Source organism: Pediculus humanus, genomic scaffold, assembly GCF_000006295.1.
Source record: "Pediculus humanus corporis 1103172108321 genomic scaffold, whole genome shotgun sequence".
NCBI lineage: Eukaryota > Metazoa > Arthropoda > Insecta > Psocodea > Pediculidae > Pediculus > Pediculus humanus.
In genome coordinates this window covers 201,418-218,624 of record NW_002987890.1, presented here as the reverse complement: position 1 = coordinate 218,624, position 17,207 = coordinate 201,418, and the positions used below count along the sequence as shown (strand labels likewise).

At 31.4% G+C, this 17,207-nt stretch overlaps 3 protein-coding genes across 3 annotated transcripts; 1 reads left to right on the top strand and 2 right to left on the bottom strand.

Annotated features, from left to right (window-relative positions):
• Positions 1–159: 159 nt before the first annotated feature.
• Positions 160–14,067, bottom strand: Phum_PHUM613220 (uncharacterized protein; the record flags this gene model as incomplete). Its single annotated transcript, XM_002433052.1, has 3 exons — positions 160–345; positions 9,010–9,179; positions 13,440–14,067. The coding sequence occupies 3 exons, from the start codon at positions 14,065–14,067 to the stop codon at positions 160–162; spliced, it is 984 nt and encodes a 327-aa protein (XP_002433097.1).
• A 360-nt stretch (positions 14,068–14,427) lies between these two features.
• Phum_PHUM613210 (dynein light chain Tctex-type, putative) lies at positions 14,428–15,093 on the top strand (the record flags this gene model as incomplete). The annotated part of the gene is made up of 3 exons (XM_002433051.1): positions 14,428–14,448; positions 14,597–14,762; positions 14,945–15,093. 3 exons carry the CDS (start codon positions 14,428–14,430, stop codon positions 15,091–15,093), a joined length of 336 nt encoding a protein of 111 aa, XP_002433096.1.
• Positions 15,094–16,126: 1,033 nt separating this feature from the next.
• On the bottom strand, positions 16,127–17,207 carry Phum_PHUM613200 (uncharacterized protein; the record flags this gene model as incomplete). Its single annotated transcript, XM_002433050.1, has 3 exons — positions 16,127–16,641; positions 16,726–16,974; positions 17,186–17,207. 3 exons carry the CDS (start codon positions 17,205–17,207, stop codon positions 16,127–16,129), a joined length of 786 nt encoding a protein of 261 aa, XP_002433095.1.

Here is a 17,207-nt window from a genome sequence, read left to right as displayed (position 1 = left end):
TTATTATTATTTCGTTGACTGAAACGAATTATGAACGAATTCAAATGTATATTTTATTAAACAAAATAAATTGTTTAAAAATAAATAAATAAAACAAATTTTTTTTTTTTTAAATTAAAATTTTATTTTTTTTTAAATACAAATCCAAAACATTTTTTTTTACTGGCATTCGCTTTCGGATTCTTCGACTTTTCTCGCCCAAATCGGTGGATATGAAGCAAATGTTAAATATCCGGTGTGTCCCGGAGTTGTTATCGGTGGTATCCCAACCGTTGATTTAATCCCTTCTAATTTTTTAGCTTTTTCATTTTTACCCCCACCGCCACCACCACCACCACCGCAATCCTGAAACGAAAATTATATACACAAACACACATACACACACATTTATCAATTATTTTATCGTGGCGGTAGTCCAAAAAAAAAAAAAAATCATTTCGGTCGGTTTATTTACCAAAACAAAAAAAAAGTGTCAAAATTAATAATATTCGAAAAAAAAAAAAAAAATTTAACCCGAGGACACAAAAAACGTGAAAAATCAAGATAACCCGAAATGTGTTAAAAACCCCCCAAAAAAAACAAACTGATGATGATAATAATTTTTTTTTTTTTTTTTTTTATAAACGGATTTTTCAAAACGTCAATGAGAGATGTAAAGATATATATATTTAATAAATATTAATTTAACGTGTCCAAAACATTCAACAAATTCAACAACGTCTTTAAAACCGTTCATTTAACGGGGGGGAGGAAGAGGGGGAAGGGGGGAAACAGAAAACATCATCCGATAATTTATTGACGTTTGAACGTTGAAATTAAAAAAAAAAAAACTAAAAATTAGTAAGCAATCGAACTAAATCTTCCAACTCGAGAACAAATAAACAAAAAAAAAAAAACATAAATAAAAAACCTGACGATTAAAAAAAAAACAATTATTTATTTTATTTACGCAATCAAATTATACCTTATACCTTGGAAAAAACAAAAACAAACCCATGTGGAGACGACGACGACGATGACGATGACGTCAACGACGGTCAACAAAACAAAAAAAAAAAAAAATCGTCTGAATACGAAATCGATCGACAAGCTATCAAGCTAAGAGAGAGAGAGAGGAAAAAAAAGCAATAATAATTTACTCGTGTGTCGGTTCCGGTTCTTTTCACAGAGAGAGATAGAGAAAGAAAATATGACGGAATGACACTCAAAGACAGGAAACATGACAAACGTAAAAAAAAAAAAAGAAAACACCGAGATAAATATCGACCGCCTGGGTGTCACATTTCCATAATCGAATACGCACGCACATGCGTCACCATGCCGTACGCCGTTTTTAGGACTCGACTTTTTTTTTTTCTGTCAAAATAATCGCGTTGCTCGCGGCTCGTCGTGTCACTAGAACCCGATCGGAGAGAAGGGAAGCCACCTAACCGTGGTTTGGTTAATAGGATAAAGTAAGATGAGGAAGATTCCAAAGCGTTCCTTTTCTTTTTCTGTCTTTCCCTCCTTCACGTAATCAAGTACCCCCCTCTCTCTCTCTCTCTCTACCCTCTTTGCTCAAATCGTCATTAAAATGATGGTACAACACAAAAACCAATAATAATAATAATAATAACCCTTTTTCTTTCTATCTCTGTGTGGACATGACGAAATTCCACAGATGTAAGATAATGACTGAAATATTAGTCCGCAACGACCCAATATAATAATAATAACAATAATAATAATAAATTATTATTTATAGAGCGGGTGGATATATAGATCGGGAGTGCGATAGAATTTTAGGCGCGTTCGATACATCTCGCCTAAACCACACATTCGACGCTTGAAAGTAAAAAAAAAAAAAAAAAAAAAATTGAATTTTCCCTTTACCCCACCTTACCCCATCCTCACCCTTTCCTTCTTTTTCCTCGCATCTCTCTCTCACTCTCGTCCATCATACCTTTTCCCTACTGATTTTTCCGGGGCGTCTGACTTTTCTCTCTCGACACCTGGAAAATTTTCCATATCGTTTGCATTATAGTAAGTAAACTGGAGAAATCGAATAAACCTAAACGCCGGTACCAACATCGGAGCAATTGTTATTATTATCAACAAATATTATTACCGGCCATGTTCTCGGACTCTTCAAAACGAGGAGGGCCTAATCAAAATGTAATGATGGTATTTTAAAGGAATTCCGATCCGCCCACGCAGGTCAAGGGCGAGTATGACGAATGAAACGAGAAAAAATGTCTTCCACCCTCATAATTTTTTTTTTTTTTTTACGAACGAAAACGAACCTGAAATTATTATCCAAAGGTCCAACCTTTTTATTACCATCATCGAGTACTTATGTACGTTGACATAATTTACTTCTTCGCGACGCGTGCGTGCGTCACCGAATTTTCTTAAAGATATTAAAAAAAAAAAAAATTTGATAAAGAATACTTTAATGTAAGAAAGGTTGAGATGATACCAGAGGGGTTATGAGGAAGGTGACATATGGGTTGTTGTTCGGATCCTTCATAAATTAAAAAAAAAAAAAAAAAAACCCTTAATTACCGGTTAGGATCGAGAGGTTCGAAAGCGCTCGCGCACACACACAAAATAAACATGGACGGAAACGATTTGACGAGATCATTCGATTAATCGACTTCAAGGACGATCACTAACCGAGATCATCCCCGAAATTTAAAAAAAAAAAAAAAAGAAAAAAAAAAAATTGTAATTTGAAAAGTTGAAAAGGCCTCGGGGGCCTCTAGGGCGGCCGGCTGGAAATGTTAACCCGAAGCCAGTAACTAGCAGGTTGAGATTTTTATGATTATGAAATGAAATGTTGTTGTTATGAAAAATTTCATATTGTACGCGACGAAACGAACAAACGACCGGGAACAAACAACACGCGTTCTCATTATTATTATTATTATTATTATTATTTTTTTGGAGTCGTAAATATAACTGGAGGTTGTTTTGTTTTGGTACAACGACGACGACGACGACGACAGAACGACTGCCAACTACATTTTAAACAAACATAATCCAAAATTAAGTTTTTTTTTAAACAAATTCGTGCAAACCAAAAAAAAAAACCGCTCGCTGTTAAAACAAAATAAAAAAAAAAAAAAAAACAAAGAAAAGCAAACACTTCCGACATTTTAAATATTAACAATAATAATAATAATAATAATAATAATAATAAGGCGTTAAAAAAAAAAAAGAAAAAAAACCGTGAACAGATTACGTTTAACGATATTTTAAAAATTCATTTGTATGCCGGCCGAATAATTCGCAGGGGCCGCCGCCGCCGTCGTGCAATGCAACAAACAACAAACAACAACAACAACAACAAACACCAACCTATGATTCTTCCAACGTTTTCCAAAACGAAAGCTCAAACGCATTCCACGGCGTAAACGCCGAAAGGTTTCGAAACTAAATTAAATAATAATTTTTATCCTTATCTCTTACTTTTTTACAAAAGAAAAAAAATTCAAACTCCAATTTTTTAAAAAACATAAATACCGGGGCGGATCCAATCGGGGAGGCTGTGCCCAAAGATCTTATTTGATTTGAATTGATGAGCCCGAGTTCAAATTAGTGGGAACCGCATTCGAATTCTCTCATTATCACCAAGATGGATGACTCAGGTTTTCGCAACTTTTTCTTCTCCTCCTTCTCCTTCCCGGTTTGTATATCGAAATCAAATCGCGGGGGGCTCGCATTCGGAGAGAGAGAGGGGGCGCGCGCGTTTCTTCGAGGAAAATTTCTGGAATTTCTTTTTTCTTTTTTTTTTTCTCTCTCGAACAAACAACAATCAGATAACAACAAAGTTTCTAGTATGATACACGAAACATTCGATTCGGTGGGGTGGGATGGAATGGGGGGATCGGGGATGAGTTATTCGATTTTCCCGCAGATTTTTTTTTTTTTCTCTCCAGCCAATTTTCCACGACGACGACGAAATTATTATTATTCACATCCTACCATCACGCGTTTGCCATTAATTTAAAAATTTACGAGGTGGTGATGATGAAAATTTTTACTTTTTCCCCTCCGTTCTCTAGGTTTTTGCCTCCCCTCCCCCCTCACCCGTAGGTGTCATAACCGTTTAATGCGTTTGTCGGCGACGTTGAAGCCCTCGAGTGTTATTGATTTTTTTTTTTTTTTTTTAATTAATTGGTAATTAAGATGTTTGAGTTTTTTTTTTTTTTTACTCTTTTCTCCTTTCTTATTTTTTTTTTTTTTTAAGAAATATTTTCCGGGCCGAATAAAAAAAACTAGTTTAACAACTTTTCTCCTCCATAACAAACACACACTAACGCAACACGCACGCACTCACACGCAAAAAAAGATTTTTCGAAAAAAAAAAAAAAAAAAGAAACGCAATTAAATAAAATCCGCCGATTCGAATTTTTTTTTTTTTTCGAGGTACGAAATGGCGGGAAAAACGCCCGCCGATGATTTTTTTTTTTTTTTTTTTTTTTTTTTTTTTTTAAAAATAAATCGAAGAATTTTTTTTTTTTTTTTAAAGTTTTCTTATCAGATAAAATAAAATAAAATTTATATGTGCGTGTGTGCGTGTGCGTGTGTATATACAAACTATTAACAAGAATAATTATTGCAGTGCCGTGACGCATAGGCGCGGTGATCACATGTAGATTACTTTGCCGTTTGTTAAGGGGGCCCACCCATCAATTTGTTTAAAAAAACCGAAGGCCGAAGAAATAAGTTATTAGAAAAGATCGGTATCCGTGTGAAAATTGAAAGGCATGAACGACCATCTCATCTTTTTCACCTCCCAATGTTTTTTTCTCACTTTTTTTTTTTTTTTTTTTTTTTGTTACAACACACGCGCGTAAATCCGTGTATTTTAAACGCGTCGTACGCGGATGTGTTACGCACTCGCACACGCACACGCACGCACGCACTTTTCCACGGGTTTTCCATTTTTCAAATTAATTTTTACCCGGTTCCGAGAATGAGAAGAAATTTTTTTTTTTTTTTTTACACCGGAAAACCTCCTCATTAGAAATATTTCAGCGAATTTCGCCATTTTTTTCAATTAAAATTTTAAAAGGAGGGAGGGGAGGAAAACACTCGCACGCACATTCGGCTCCGAATTCGAACGCGAAACAAATATTACAAAAAATCGACGTTTAAAAAAATAATAATGATGATTATGATGATGATGATGAAATACGGTCGACCCCCGGGGGCGACCCGAGTCGGCGGCTTTCTTTGTGTTCTTCCCTTTCTCCCCTCTCGCTCTCCCCCCTCCTAATTAATAAAATTTCCGATAGAATAAATAATAATAATAACAAAAAAAAAATTAGCGATCGAAATATATTTTTATTAATAATTTTCCGACGCGAACCAAAAAATAAAAATAAAAAATTTGTTTTATTTAATTTAAACCGGTTGTTTTTAATGTAATACCGCGGCGACGACCTCATTTCATTTTTTCTTTGCCAAAAAACAAACAAACAAACAAACAAACGAACAAACGAGCCGAAATGCTACGAATTTTTTTTTTCTTTTTTTTTTATCCAGAAATAATTACTCGACAACCAAATAAATTCCGATTTTTTATGAATCCGAAAGAAATGAAACGTTTTTAATCTTTTCTACATCATCCTAATCATTATTATTATTATTATCGATACTAATAGCGTAGCTCCTATTGCAGTAGTAATAGTTGTTGTTGTTGTTGTCGTTGTCGTAGCAGTAGTAGTAGTAAAAGTAGTAGTCAAACAACCAACAAACACTTTTTTAATTCTTTTTTTTATAATTTAAAAATTACGAGTCTGAAAAAATTCCGTCATTTGAACAAAAAAAAAAAAAAAAAAAAAAATTCTGACATAAAAAACAACTTAAAAGTCGTCGTCGTCGTCGTTGTTGTTGTGGTTGTTGCGGTTGTTGTTGTTGTTGTTGTTGTTAATATTAAAATATAATATATTAATGAAGAATTAAAAATGGATCCCCGAAAAATTTTGAAATGTGATAACTTGAATTAATTATTAGAAAAGACGTTTTCTTTTCATTTTCTTTTTCTTTTTTAATAAATCCGGCATTAAACCGCGTCACGTGTCCAAAATTTCAAATTTCAAATAAAATTTTTTTTTTTTTTTTTACTTTATTTTTCAAGGTACGAAAAAGTAATCAAATCGAAAAGAAAAAAATTCCAGGTGCGAAACGTTCACGAGTTTCATAGAGAGAGACAAAAAAAAATTACTACTACTACTACTACTACTACCACTACAACTACAACTACTACTGCCACTACTACTACTACTACTTTACCAAAAACTCCTTTCATTTACCCTCCCTTTTACCCTCGAGGTGATGGTGATGGTGGTGGCGGTACCCGTTCGAAAGAAACGTTAGGAACGTTTGTGTCATTTCGAAACTTTCTCCTTCAATTTTTTTCAAATAGTTTTCGAAAGTGTTGTGTGCGAGATTTTTAAACGTTAAAGAAAACAAAGAAAAAGAAAGGAAAAAAATTTTTTTTCTTCTAAGCTTTTAGAGATTAAGAGATTAATAAAAAAAAAAAATTTTTTTCTTCCACTTTTTTTTTTTTTTTTTTTTTTTTTAAATTCCTTTAATAGTCCTGCCTTTCGGCAAAAAACGAAAAAAAAGAAAAGAAATTTATTCGTGTGTTTTTGTCGAAGAATCGGCATAAAATATGGTGAAAACAGGCGTGAAAATTAAAAAAAAAAATATACATATAATGCGCGAACCTGAAATTTCTCAATTTGAAATATTATTTAAAAAAAAAAATGGGGGGGGCCTCCGGGAGGGGGAAGAGAGCTACGAAGAGGAAAAAAAGAATGAAAATGTAAAGAGGTTTTAATGATTTTTCCTCTTTTTTTTTTCCAGTTTAAGATTCCAATTTCCTTCCTTTTTCTCTCTCTCTCTTAAAACAAAAATCTGAAGACTGAGGATGATGACTACAAATTTAAAAATCCCGGAAACGAATCGCACAACAACAACAACAATCGCTCGACGATTTGTAACATCCGGTCGCGTTTAAACGAACGAAAATGTTAAAATTTTTTTTCCTTATTACACGTCAAAAAAAATAACCCCTGTCGCCGTCTTGCAAAAAAAATAAATAAATAAATAATTTGAATTCGAATCGATTCGAAAAAAGAGTAGAAAAAACCATTCATCATCATCATCAACAACATCATCATTAGCCATACCACACAATTTTTTTTCTTTTTGACTTCGTTTAAACATTTTCGATTTTTCCGATTTATGGAAAACACCGTACCTAAACATGGAAACCTTAATGATTTGAATGCCAGGTTTAAAAAAAAAAAAAAAAAACCAGGTCCATTACATTTGGAACGTGCAATTTTTGTAAGAAAATTACATTGAAATTACGAGTTTATGCTTTGTAAAGGTCGCACGGGTCGAATAATTGAATCGCGCATGCGTTTTAAAGGTTTTTTTTTTTTTACTTAAATTCCCAACTATGGGAACCAGTTCCTTTTTTTTCTCTCTCTCTTTCACCCACCCACCCCCTCATCTCCTCGAGTAAATAAGAATATTATCAACTCATTAAAAATAATAATACATACGGATTCTATTGGCCTGAAGGTGGTTTCATGTGAGAGACATGCGTCCATACGATTCCGTGCCAATCAAATGTGAGAATATAAAATAAAATGAGAGAGAGAGAGAAAAAAAAAAGATGAAAAAACGGGTCGGTTTTTTCGGTAATGCTCCAGTTCACGACAGAGTTCATAGGGTCACGTCGGAAGTAAATTTTAAACATGAGAAACGTGATTGAAGTAACACCGTGAAATGAATGATCCATCTCAACTCTCAAATGATTCATTTTTCTTTTTTTTTTCCGACATTCTTTCGATCGGACTCCAAGCCAAAAAAGCTACTACTACCACCACGTTCGAAATAAAAAGTAGTTAAGTAATTTCGAGCAACAGGATATTTAAAAAAAAAAAAAAATCGCGAAAAATAAAAACGCATTCGAATGATAAAATTCCTTTCCATCGTCCCTCCCGCCTTCATCAATCGTATCAACGTTTTGTAAACAACAATGGGATAGTTAGATACGAAACAATTCTAAAACCACGACGATGGCAACAAATCATTCAACTTACGACCGTAATGACAAAAAAAAACAAACCACTTTTTTTTTTTTTTTTTTAAATAAACGCAAAGAAAAATAATTATTCTCGACCGGTTGGAGCATTGTGTGTTACCCCGCTCGTCCATACCTTTCCTACCACTTCAAAAGTCATTTTCAATGAATACAGATTAAAAATAATAATAATAATAATAAAAAAGAAAAGAAACCAATTTAAGAATTCAATAGGAATAAAAAAAAAAAAAAAAAAACTGAGTATTTATTCAGGTGAGCAGAAGATTCGATGAAGTACTCTTTGTTTACATTTAACGGAAGTGAAAAAAAAAAAAAAAATGTCGGTCACTCGTAGATTTTGACGCGATTAAAACAACAATTAATCCAAGATGGATTTGCGACAAGAAGTACAAATTTTGTTTCCGCAACAACAAAAAAAAGTACGATTCGATAATTTGCATTCATTTATTTTCCATTCGATTATTTATTTGCATTCATACGCCCCTGACCTCCGAATTTTTGTTATTTTCCTGTCACACATTTTTAACATCTCAGTATGATTCTTTTGTCTGACACTCGGTATGAGATTGTAAACTCACAAAACTCGTTTTTAATTTATCCTTACGGATTATTATTATTATTACGCAAATCTATTATAAAAACGTAACGAACGGGCATCTTTCATTCTTGAGCAAATACCAATACGTAATGCAGGATTCGAAATTATTCGATTACGCACGCACGCACACACGCACGCGTTCAAACACCCAAACACAGACGCACACGAGCTCGCGCAGGAAACAAACAAACAAACAAACAGCAGTTAAAAAATTCGATGACGAATATTTTCCACGGATGAAGAAGAAGAAGAAGAAAAAAAAAAAAGGAAACGAAACGGAAATACTTTGAATGGTACTCACGGAAGCACTTTTTCCCTCCAAATCTAAAACCGGAAACGTTCTCGTTTGTACTTGATATTCTTTGAGCAAACATTCCATCGTTTGTATTTCCACGAATTGAAGATTTCTTAATGTTTCGCATGTTTTTTGAACTTGTTCTATGCACGGAGAAAATGAACAAAACCTTCCACCTGAAATTTTATCAAAAAAAAATAATTTTAATTTTTTTTTTTCACACTTCTAATTAAAAAAAAAAAAAATAACTTCGGGTTTTGTGCGTGCGAGAGAGAAAGAAAGAGAGAGAGTGCGTACGTGCGTGCGTGTGCGTGTGTACGTAAAAAAAAAAAAATTATGTAAATATTTTTCGGGTCGTTGCTTTTTACTTGAAAATTTTTTTTTTTTTTTTTTTTGAAAATGTCCGACAAGTGTGAAAAGATGGTGAAAACAAAGTTGGGCAACTTGAGGAGAATCCTTAAGACAATGTTGTCGACCTCCTCATCTGGGAAACGCCCCATTAATTTTTTATACTTTATTTAGTTTAATCTTTATTTTATAGTTCTCACTGACTTTTTATACGCCCCCCGATCGTATCCTCCGATAGCGTTTTCTCGGCTTAGGGTTACTGGCATTTATCAATTCTCGTTTCGGGATTTTATTTTCTCCCTTCACGTAGAAAATAGAAAAACCAAAAAAAAAAAAAAAAAAAAAAAAAAACCCAGAAAAAATAAGCCAATGTGATAAACAAAATGAAAAATTACTTTTCGTTAACGTTAATAATAATAATAATAATAATAATAATAATAATAAAAACAATTGATTTTAATAAACGATCGAAGAACGTTTGTTTGTGCTCTTTTAAACAAGCAGACGATATTTAATTCAAGCGTAAATTTAAAAAAAAAAAACATTCCAAACTGTTGACTAATTTTTCCTGTTGTAAATTTTTACTTTCATACAAAAAATTACGCGGGGAGACGACGAAAAAGGGGAAGGGAAAATAAAAACAAAAACAAAAATCATAATAAATGATAAGATAAAGATAAAAATGACAAACAAATTTTTCGTTTTTCCATTACCCCCTCCCCCCTCCCGGGGAAAACCACATCTTTTTGAAACAAATCCGATTTCAACTCTTGAAAATAAAATAATAATAATAATGATAATGATAACAAAAATTTTAAAATTTGTTTAATCAGTGAGAGAGAAAAAAAAGGAAAATTTTATTCCGCTTCCGTCTAAATTTTTTTTTTTTTTTTCTTGTACAGGAAAAAAAAACCTTTTCTAATTTATAATTTTTAATAAATCACAATTTACTATTATTATTATTATTATTATTAATTTTATAGTTTTAACCTTTAAGCAAGTTTACAAAAAAAAAAGAAATCCCCCCCCATTTTGTTTTTTTTTTTGAAAATTATTCACTTGAAACTCGTTTGTAACCAACCAGCCTGAAAACCACCTGAAAATGCGTTCACACAATCAATGAACCATGAAGTTAAAGATCAAACAACAACCTATTAAGGCTAAATACATACATATTTTTATTTAAAATTAATTGATCCTCCCCCCTCTCCCCAACACACACACACACACTCGTTTAAATCGTTATTTCCCCCTCCCACCACCTTCCCAAGTTTAAACTGGGGTTTATTCGCTGTTGTTCGTTTCGCTTCGTCGTATTGTTTTGTTTTTTTTTTTTTTTTCGGTTAAATATTTTTGGGGACTCATCAAACTTGACAAAATAATTACGTAACATTTAAAAGCATTTAACTTCAGCCAGGTTCGGTTAATTTTTTTTTTTTTTTTGGGGGGGGGGGAAGAGGGACTTTCCTTCATCTCATCGACGAAAATTCGAAAAGAAAAAAAATTTAATTCATGGGAATTTTCCTTCGGGTGATTTAAAGTACGATTTTAAATTTTTTTTAATAATAATAGGTAATTTTTTTTGGGGGGGAGGGAAGAAGGGGGAGAATGAAATAAAGATGGCACTTAAACATACAAAAACAACTCGCACACACACACATACAAACATTCGAAACCCAAACAACAACGTTTTTTTTTTTTTGTATATAAAAAAAAAAAAAAACCCTTCGGGAAGTTATAGAATTATAAATACCACTTATAAAATCATTTGCATAAACTTGCGTGGCTACCGTAATTTATAAAATTGAATCATCTTTTTCTAGATTTTTCTACAACTATATATATAAATATATATAAATATAAACAAACATCTAACAACAAACATTCTTTTTCTTAAATGTGTTTCCGGCGTTCAAACGTGTTGTTCGTAAAAAAAAAAAAACGTTTAAAACTTATCAACATTTTTTTCAAACTTTATTTTTTGTTCTTTCGTTTCCCCCCTCTCTCTCCCACTCCATCCCTGCCTTATTCGAAAGGATGTGAGGAAGAATAAACTCCTCCGTCGATGGAAAACTAAAAAATTTCTACCGTAAAAAGGGGGGTTAAAAGAAAAGAAAAAAGTGGAAGAAGAAAAGGAAGAAAGGATACACAGAAAAATGAAGGAAAATGGGAGGAGGAGGGGAGGTCTACGCCTTTACCACCATCACTTAAAGGAATTAACCCGAAAGAAAAACCAAACATTAACAACAACAAATAAATGATATTGAAGTCGATGTAACAACCGGAGGCGAACCGAACAAACACAAGAAAAACAAAACAAAATATATGCAAATAAACGTTTTAAACGATCGACCATCTATTTTCGGGGTGGTAGAAAAAGTAAAAAAAAAAAAAAAAAAAAAAAGAATAACGATAATGATAACGTCCGAACATTAATTCCACGTTTTTCCTCCTCTCCTCCCTTTGCTAATTATTGTATTTACTTCTTTTTTTTCTTGCTACCGTTTACGACTTTCCCCTTCCCCTCCCCCCTCGCTCCCCGTATGTTCGTCTGCATACATATTGAATCTTTCTCACAGGTAACATTATATTTATTACAAAATTTTTCTACTGCCACTGAACATGAAACCTTTTTTTCTCTCATACTATTTTTCTTTCCCGCCGTGTTAATACCTATATTTAAAAAAGTTTTTCTCTCTCTCTCTCCCCCTGTTTCTCTCTCTTGAATTTTAGGAATCTTTATTATCGAATCCATCGATTGATTGTTTTTTTTTTTTTTTTTTTTCGATTTGTTGCCTCGAGAATAATTGTTTTTATTTAAACATTTGACGGGAATAAAAAAAAACGATCGATTAAATAAAAACATTTTTTCAAATTTTTTTTTTAAAAACAAAATGGCTTCTTTTGTATTTTTACCGCGTCGAATTCATTTCGACAAAAACAAACAAAAACGAAAAATTAACTAAAAAACTTGTAAATACATTAGTCATTGCTTCGTATAAAATAATAAAAAAAAAAACAATCGAATATTTAAAATTTTAATCACACGTACACAAATAAACAAACACGACAAAAAAGTGTGTGAGTGAGAGAGACAGATGGGGGAGGAAACAAACAAACAAACAAACAAACAAATCACTAAAACGTTTGCTTTCGAATAAATTAAATAATTAATATTTTCATTGAATTTTAAACTGAAATTGACAAAACAACCAAAACAACAAAAATGACAAAGGGTATGATAAAATTCAATAACGAAAGTTTTGTGATCGATAGATCGATCGATCTATCGATCACAAAGAAAATTGCAAAAAAAATAAATAAAAATTAGAAGGAAAAAAAATTTGAGAGTAAAACTCACATTCGAAAGAAAGTAATTTAATTTTTTTTTCTTTTTATTTCTATTCCTATTCATATTCGTTTTTGAAAAATCAATTTGATGATTATTAAAATTGTTTCATTAAAATATATATATATATATATGTTATGGTAAAATGACTGAACTTAATGTGGGGGGCGTTGAAAAAATTTTTTTTTTTAAATTAGACGTATGGCAGACCCATTAACTTTAAAGGAGATCAAATTTTTCTTTTTTTGACGTCAATTAGATTTTGATTATCGATAATAATTGAATTTTTTTTATTGTACGTGAATCATTAAATTCTATTAAAATATTCGAAAAGTATTTCCCCCCACCCCCTCCCCATTTTAGTTCCTTTTCTTTCATGAGAAACAAAAAAAAATTACTTGGATTCAATTCGTTCAACAAATGATATAAAAGTAACAGAATTATATTTAACGTTTATGTGTTTAAATATTCTATGCAGTTTGTTTATGTTTTTAAATGTTTAACTGCTCTGCCATCTATTGTTGACAAATGACACTTTTAAAACGCTAACTCGGAATAAGTTACAATAAAATACCGGTAGATTTCATTACGATTCACTTTCAATTAAAAAGTTTTAAATGTAAATGTTTGGGCATATTTTAAAACTTTTATTCCTCGGTTTAATTATTTGATTTATGTATAAATAAACATTTACGCCACCAAATTTTTTTTATTTAACATAAAATTTTAAAATACTCACCACTTTCTTTATATACTGCTGGAACATGTGTGAGAGCTTCCCACGGATGTGGCAAATCTAAAATGACAGCATCAACTTTTCCTTTCAATTCATCACCGAAACCATCGAGGCAAACATCCCTTTGTTGAATTTTAACAATATAATCTATACCATGTTTTTTAAATTCTTCTTCTGCAGTTGCAACTCGACTGCTATGAAAATCAAAAGTGTAAAGAAATCCATTAGGTTGTATGGTTCTAACCAATGCATGAGATAAAGAACCACTACCTGTTCCCGATTCGATAACAACTTTTCCAGGATTTAATTCTAATTGATGAATAATAACACTAATGTCTAAAGAATAAATTATTTGAGTTCGGTGAGGAAGTGTAAGAGTCCATAATTCTGGAGTCGGATGAAGAACATAAGCCCATCCTCTAGATAGTTGTACTTTTGTACCAAATTTTTGACCGATTAATGATGTAACTTTTAATGCTCCATAAGTTGTTTGAAAAACGTTATCGACTAATTCATTGTTTTTATTTTTTTTAAATGATTCAACTTCTATTGCATACATTGAATTAATATTTATATACAAAATAACCGTGTCTCCTTCTTCAATTACATTTTTAAACTTTCTAAAACTCATTTTGTTAAAATATCTACAATATAAAAACGATTCAATTCAAAATAAATAATATATTATTATTTTTTCATTATATAAGCAATACTGTGCAAAGTAACATGAGGATTCGTTTACGATACGTTAGCAAAAATCTTGGTAATTTTGATAAATCGAATTTTCGATTTAAAAAAAATATCCGTTGGCAATCCTGACTATGAAATAAGAATTGTCCAAGGAATGTTGGTACTGTCTAACGTCTTTTCTTGTTATTGGAAAATAACTATCAATTTTCTTATTCAGTAACCGAAAATTGGTATTATTTAATTATAATTTAATAATTTAAGTGAAGTTTTTTCGTGAATAAGTAAAAACAAATTTATTATTATGGAAGCCGCAGCCGAAGATGTGAGTAATCAAATATGGTGGCAACGTTTGATTTCCTGATTAGGAAATGAAATTTATTTTTTAAAAATATTTATTATCCTCACCTCACGGAAGAAATTTTAATGATGATATGATATTATTTTTGATAAGATGTATATTTTGATTTTAGACTCAGTTTGTAGTTGACGAAGTCAGCACCATTATCAAAGAAGTTGTAGAAAGTACCATAGGTGGAAATGCATATCATCAAAATAAAGTTAATCAGTGGACATCAACGGTTGTAGAGTCTTGTTTAAACACTTTAGCCAAATTGCAGAAGCCCTATAAATATATTGGTTAGTTTATAATTTTTATATTGATTACATTTAACTTTTTTTTTTGCTTATTATCAACATATACATAAAAACATACATGATTATGTAATTTTGCTCGATACAAAACTCATTTATAAAATTTTTTTTTTTTTTTTTCGGTTAAATCAAGCATGAAATTAATTAAAAACATTTTATTTTTATAGTTTCATGTACTATTATGCAAAAAACAGGAGCTGCATTACACACAGCAAGTTCTTGTTACTGGGATAACAATACTGATGGAAGTTGTACTGTTCGTTGGGAAAACAAAACCATGTATTGTATTGTATCAGTTTATGGCCTTGCTATTTAATATAATTTTTTTTTTCCTTTTTTTTTTTTTTCTTTTTTTTTTTTCTTAACATTTAGATTAACTTAAACAAAAGAAAGAAAGTATTTCTGCTTTGTATATTTCAAATTTTAAATATGTTTCTTTTTTTTTTTTAAATAAGCCATATAATTGTAGTAGATCTACAAGTAATGCTTACAACAAAGTTGTCAGTAAATACAATAAAATAATTTTGTATATTATAACGACTAATTATTTTTATTTAAAAAAAAAAAAAATATTTTGTGTTATTCTAAATAAGTAAATCACCATTTGTTATAAATATACACACAACTATCATGATCGATTATCTTTAAAAAAATTTTTTTTTGGGCCTTATTTATTTATTTTTTAATCACGTTATTTACAAAATTTATTAAAATGTTAAATATTTTTTCTACTAATAATTTTACAAATCCATTTAATAATAATAATAATAATAATAATTTATTTTAGTTTATTTAATAAAAATCTTTTCCAGTTTTTTTTATTATTATTCCATAATAATTTAGTTTTAAGGCAATCAATATATAATAAATATAATTTAAGTTTTATTATTATTATTATCATTATTTTTTTTTTTCATGATATCGATATTTTTGTGTAGCATTTATTATTTTAAATGTTAAATAAAAAAAGAAACGAATCAATCTTAATTTGTTGTTTGTGTATTTTTATTATTATTATTATTATTATTATTACTACCTTTTTATATTCATTTGTTTGTTTTTGTTTCTGTTTGTTTTTAAATTAATTAAAATTTAATTTTTATGGTATATCTTGTCATAATAATAGAAAGAAAAGGGAATCCACTTTTTATCATAATGGAGAACACGGTGGATTCATTTTGGTCAGGGATAAATTATTCTTTTAAATAAAATTAAAAGGGATTTTAATACCTGTACGTTCGTTTCTTCCGTTCCATCAGGTTCCCTGAACCCTGCTTGTTTCTCCAGGCAAAAGTTCCTGCGACGTTCGTTGCACTCACTTTAAAATAAAATCCAACATGGTGGATTCATCAACCCATTATTTCTTCTATTTCGTCTTTTCTCCTCCTTTTCGCTTGTTTCTCTTCTACTTGTTTCCTAATAAAATTTAAACCTTCTTCTATCGATTTGTTTATTTCTGTCGGATTTAATTTCGGACGAGTAGTTTGATAAGGTTTCGAAGTCGGACCGTACATTTCGAAAGTAGGAGGAGGAGGGATTTCCGCACCCCGTCCTCTTGTATTTTCTACCTTTTCTTCTTCTAATTCGTCTTCTATGGGTACCGGTTCCATGTTGAAAACTTGCCGTTCTTCTCGAACTTGTTCCGGTTGTCTTTTTCTACGAGATTTCTGAGAGGAATACAAATTGGGAGGCGCGAATTCTTCGTTTCTTTCCAGCCTTTTTTTTTCCATCCATTCCTCCTGACTCAGAACCTTACTCGTGTTTTCCTTTCCTATATCCCAAGGTCTGATGGGGGCTGGTTTTCTAACGTCTCTTCTCAATTCTTCTGGCGGATCCGGTGTTTTTTCTTTTTCATCTTCCACGCCTAAAATAAACGAGGGAAAACATTTTTTCATTAATATCAGCTTGAAGAACTTTATTCGTTTTTCATTCTCGTTATGATAATCACCTAATGAATTTCCCTCTGCTTCCCCTTCTCCTTCTTCTTCCGGTGGTAATCCTAACCTTTCTCTTTTTCTTCTTCTTGCGGCTTTGAGCCTTTCTTCCATGAGCTTTTGTTTCCTTTGTGCAGCCGTTTGTGTTTTCGCTTGTTGCTCGACCGTTTCCTTTCTTAAATTTTTCAACTCATCTTGTTGTCGAGCTCTTTCGACTTCGTCCGTTGAAAAACTGTAATAACCGACACCGTGAGTCCTTGCCTCTGTAAAAATAAATTTAAAAATAAAAATTAAAATAACCGGAACGTCCGAAAATGGGGGGACGGGGAGGGGGGGGGGGAAAGAAACTTTTAATCACCGATTCGAATTGAAAATTCTGTCGTGTAAATATAACGTAAAATAAAACAAAAAAAATTAAAAAAAATTCCCCTTTTGTCTTCTGCTCGTAACGGCTCACCAACGTCCTCCTTTCACCTACCGGCTGCTCATTATCCAT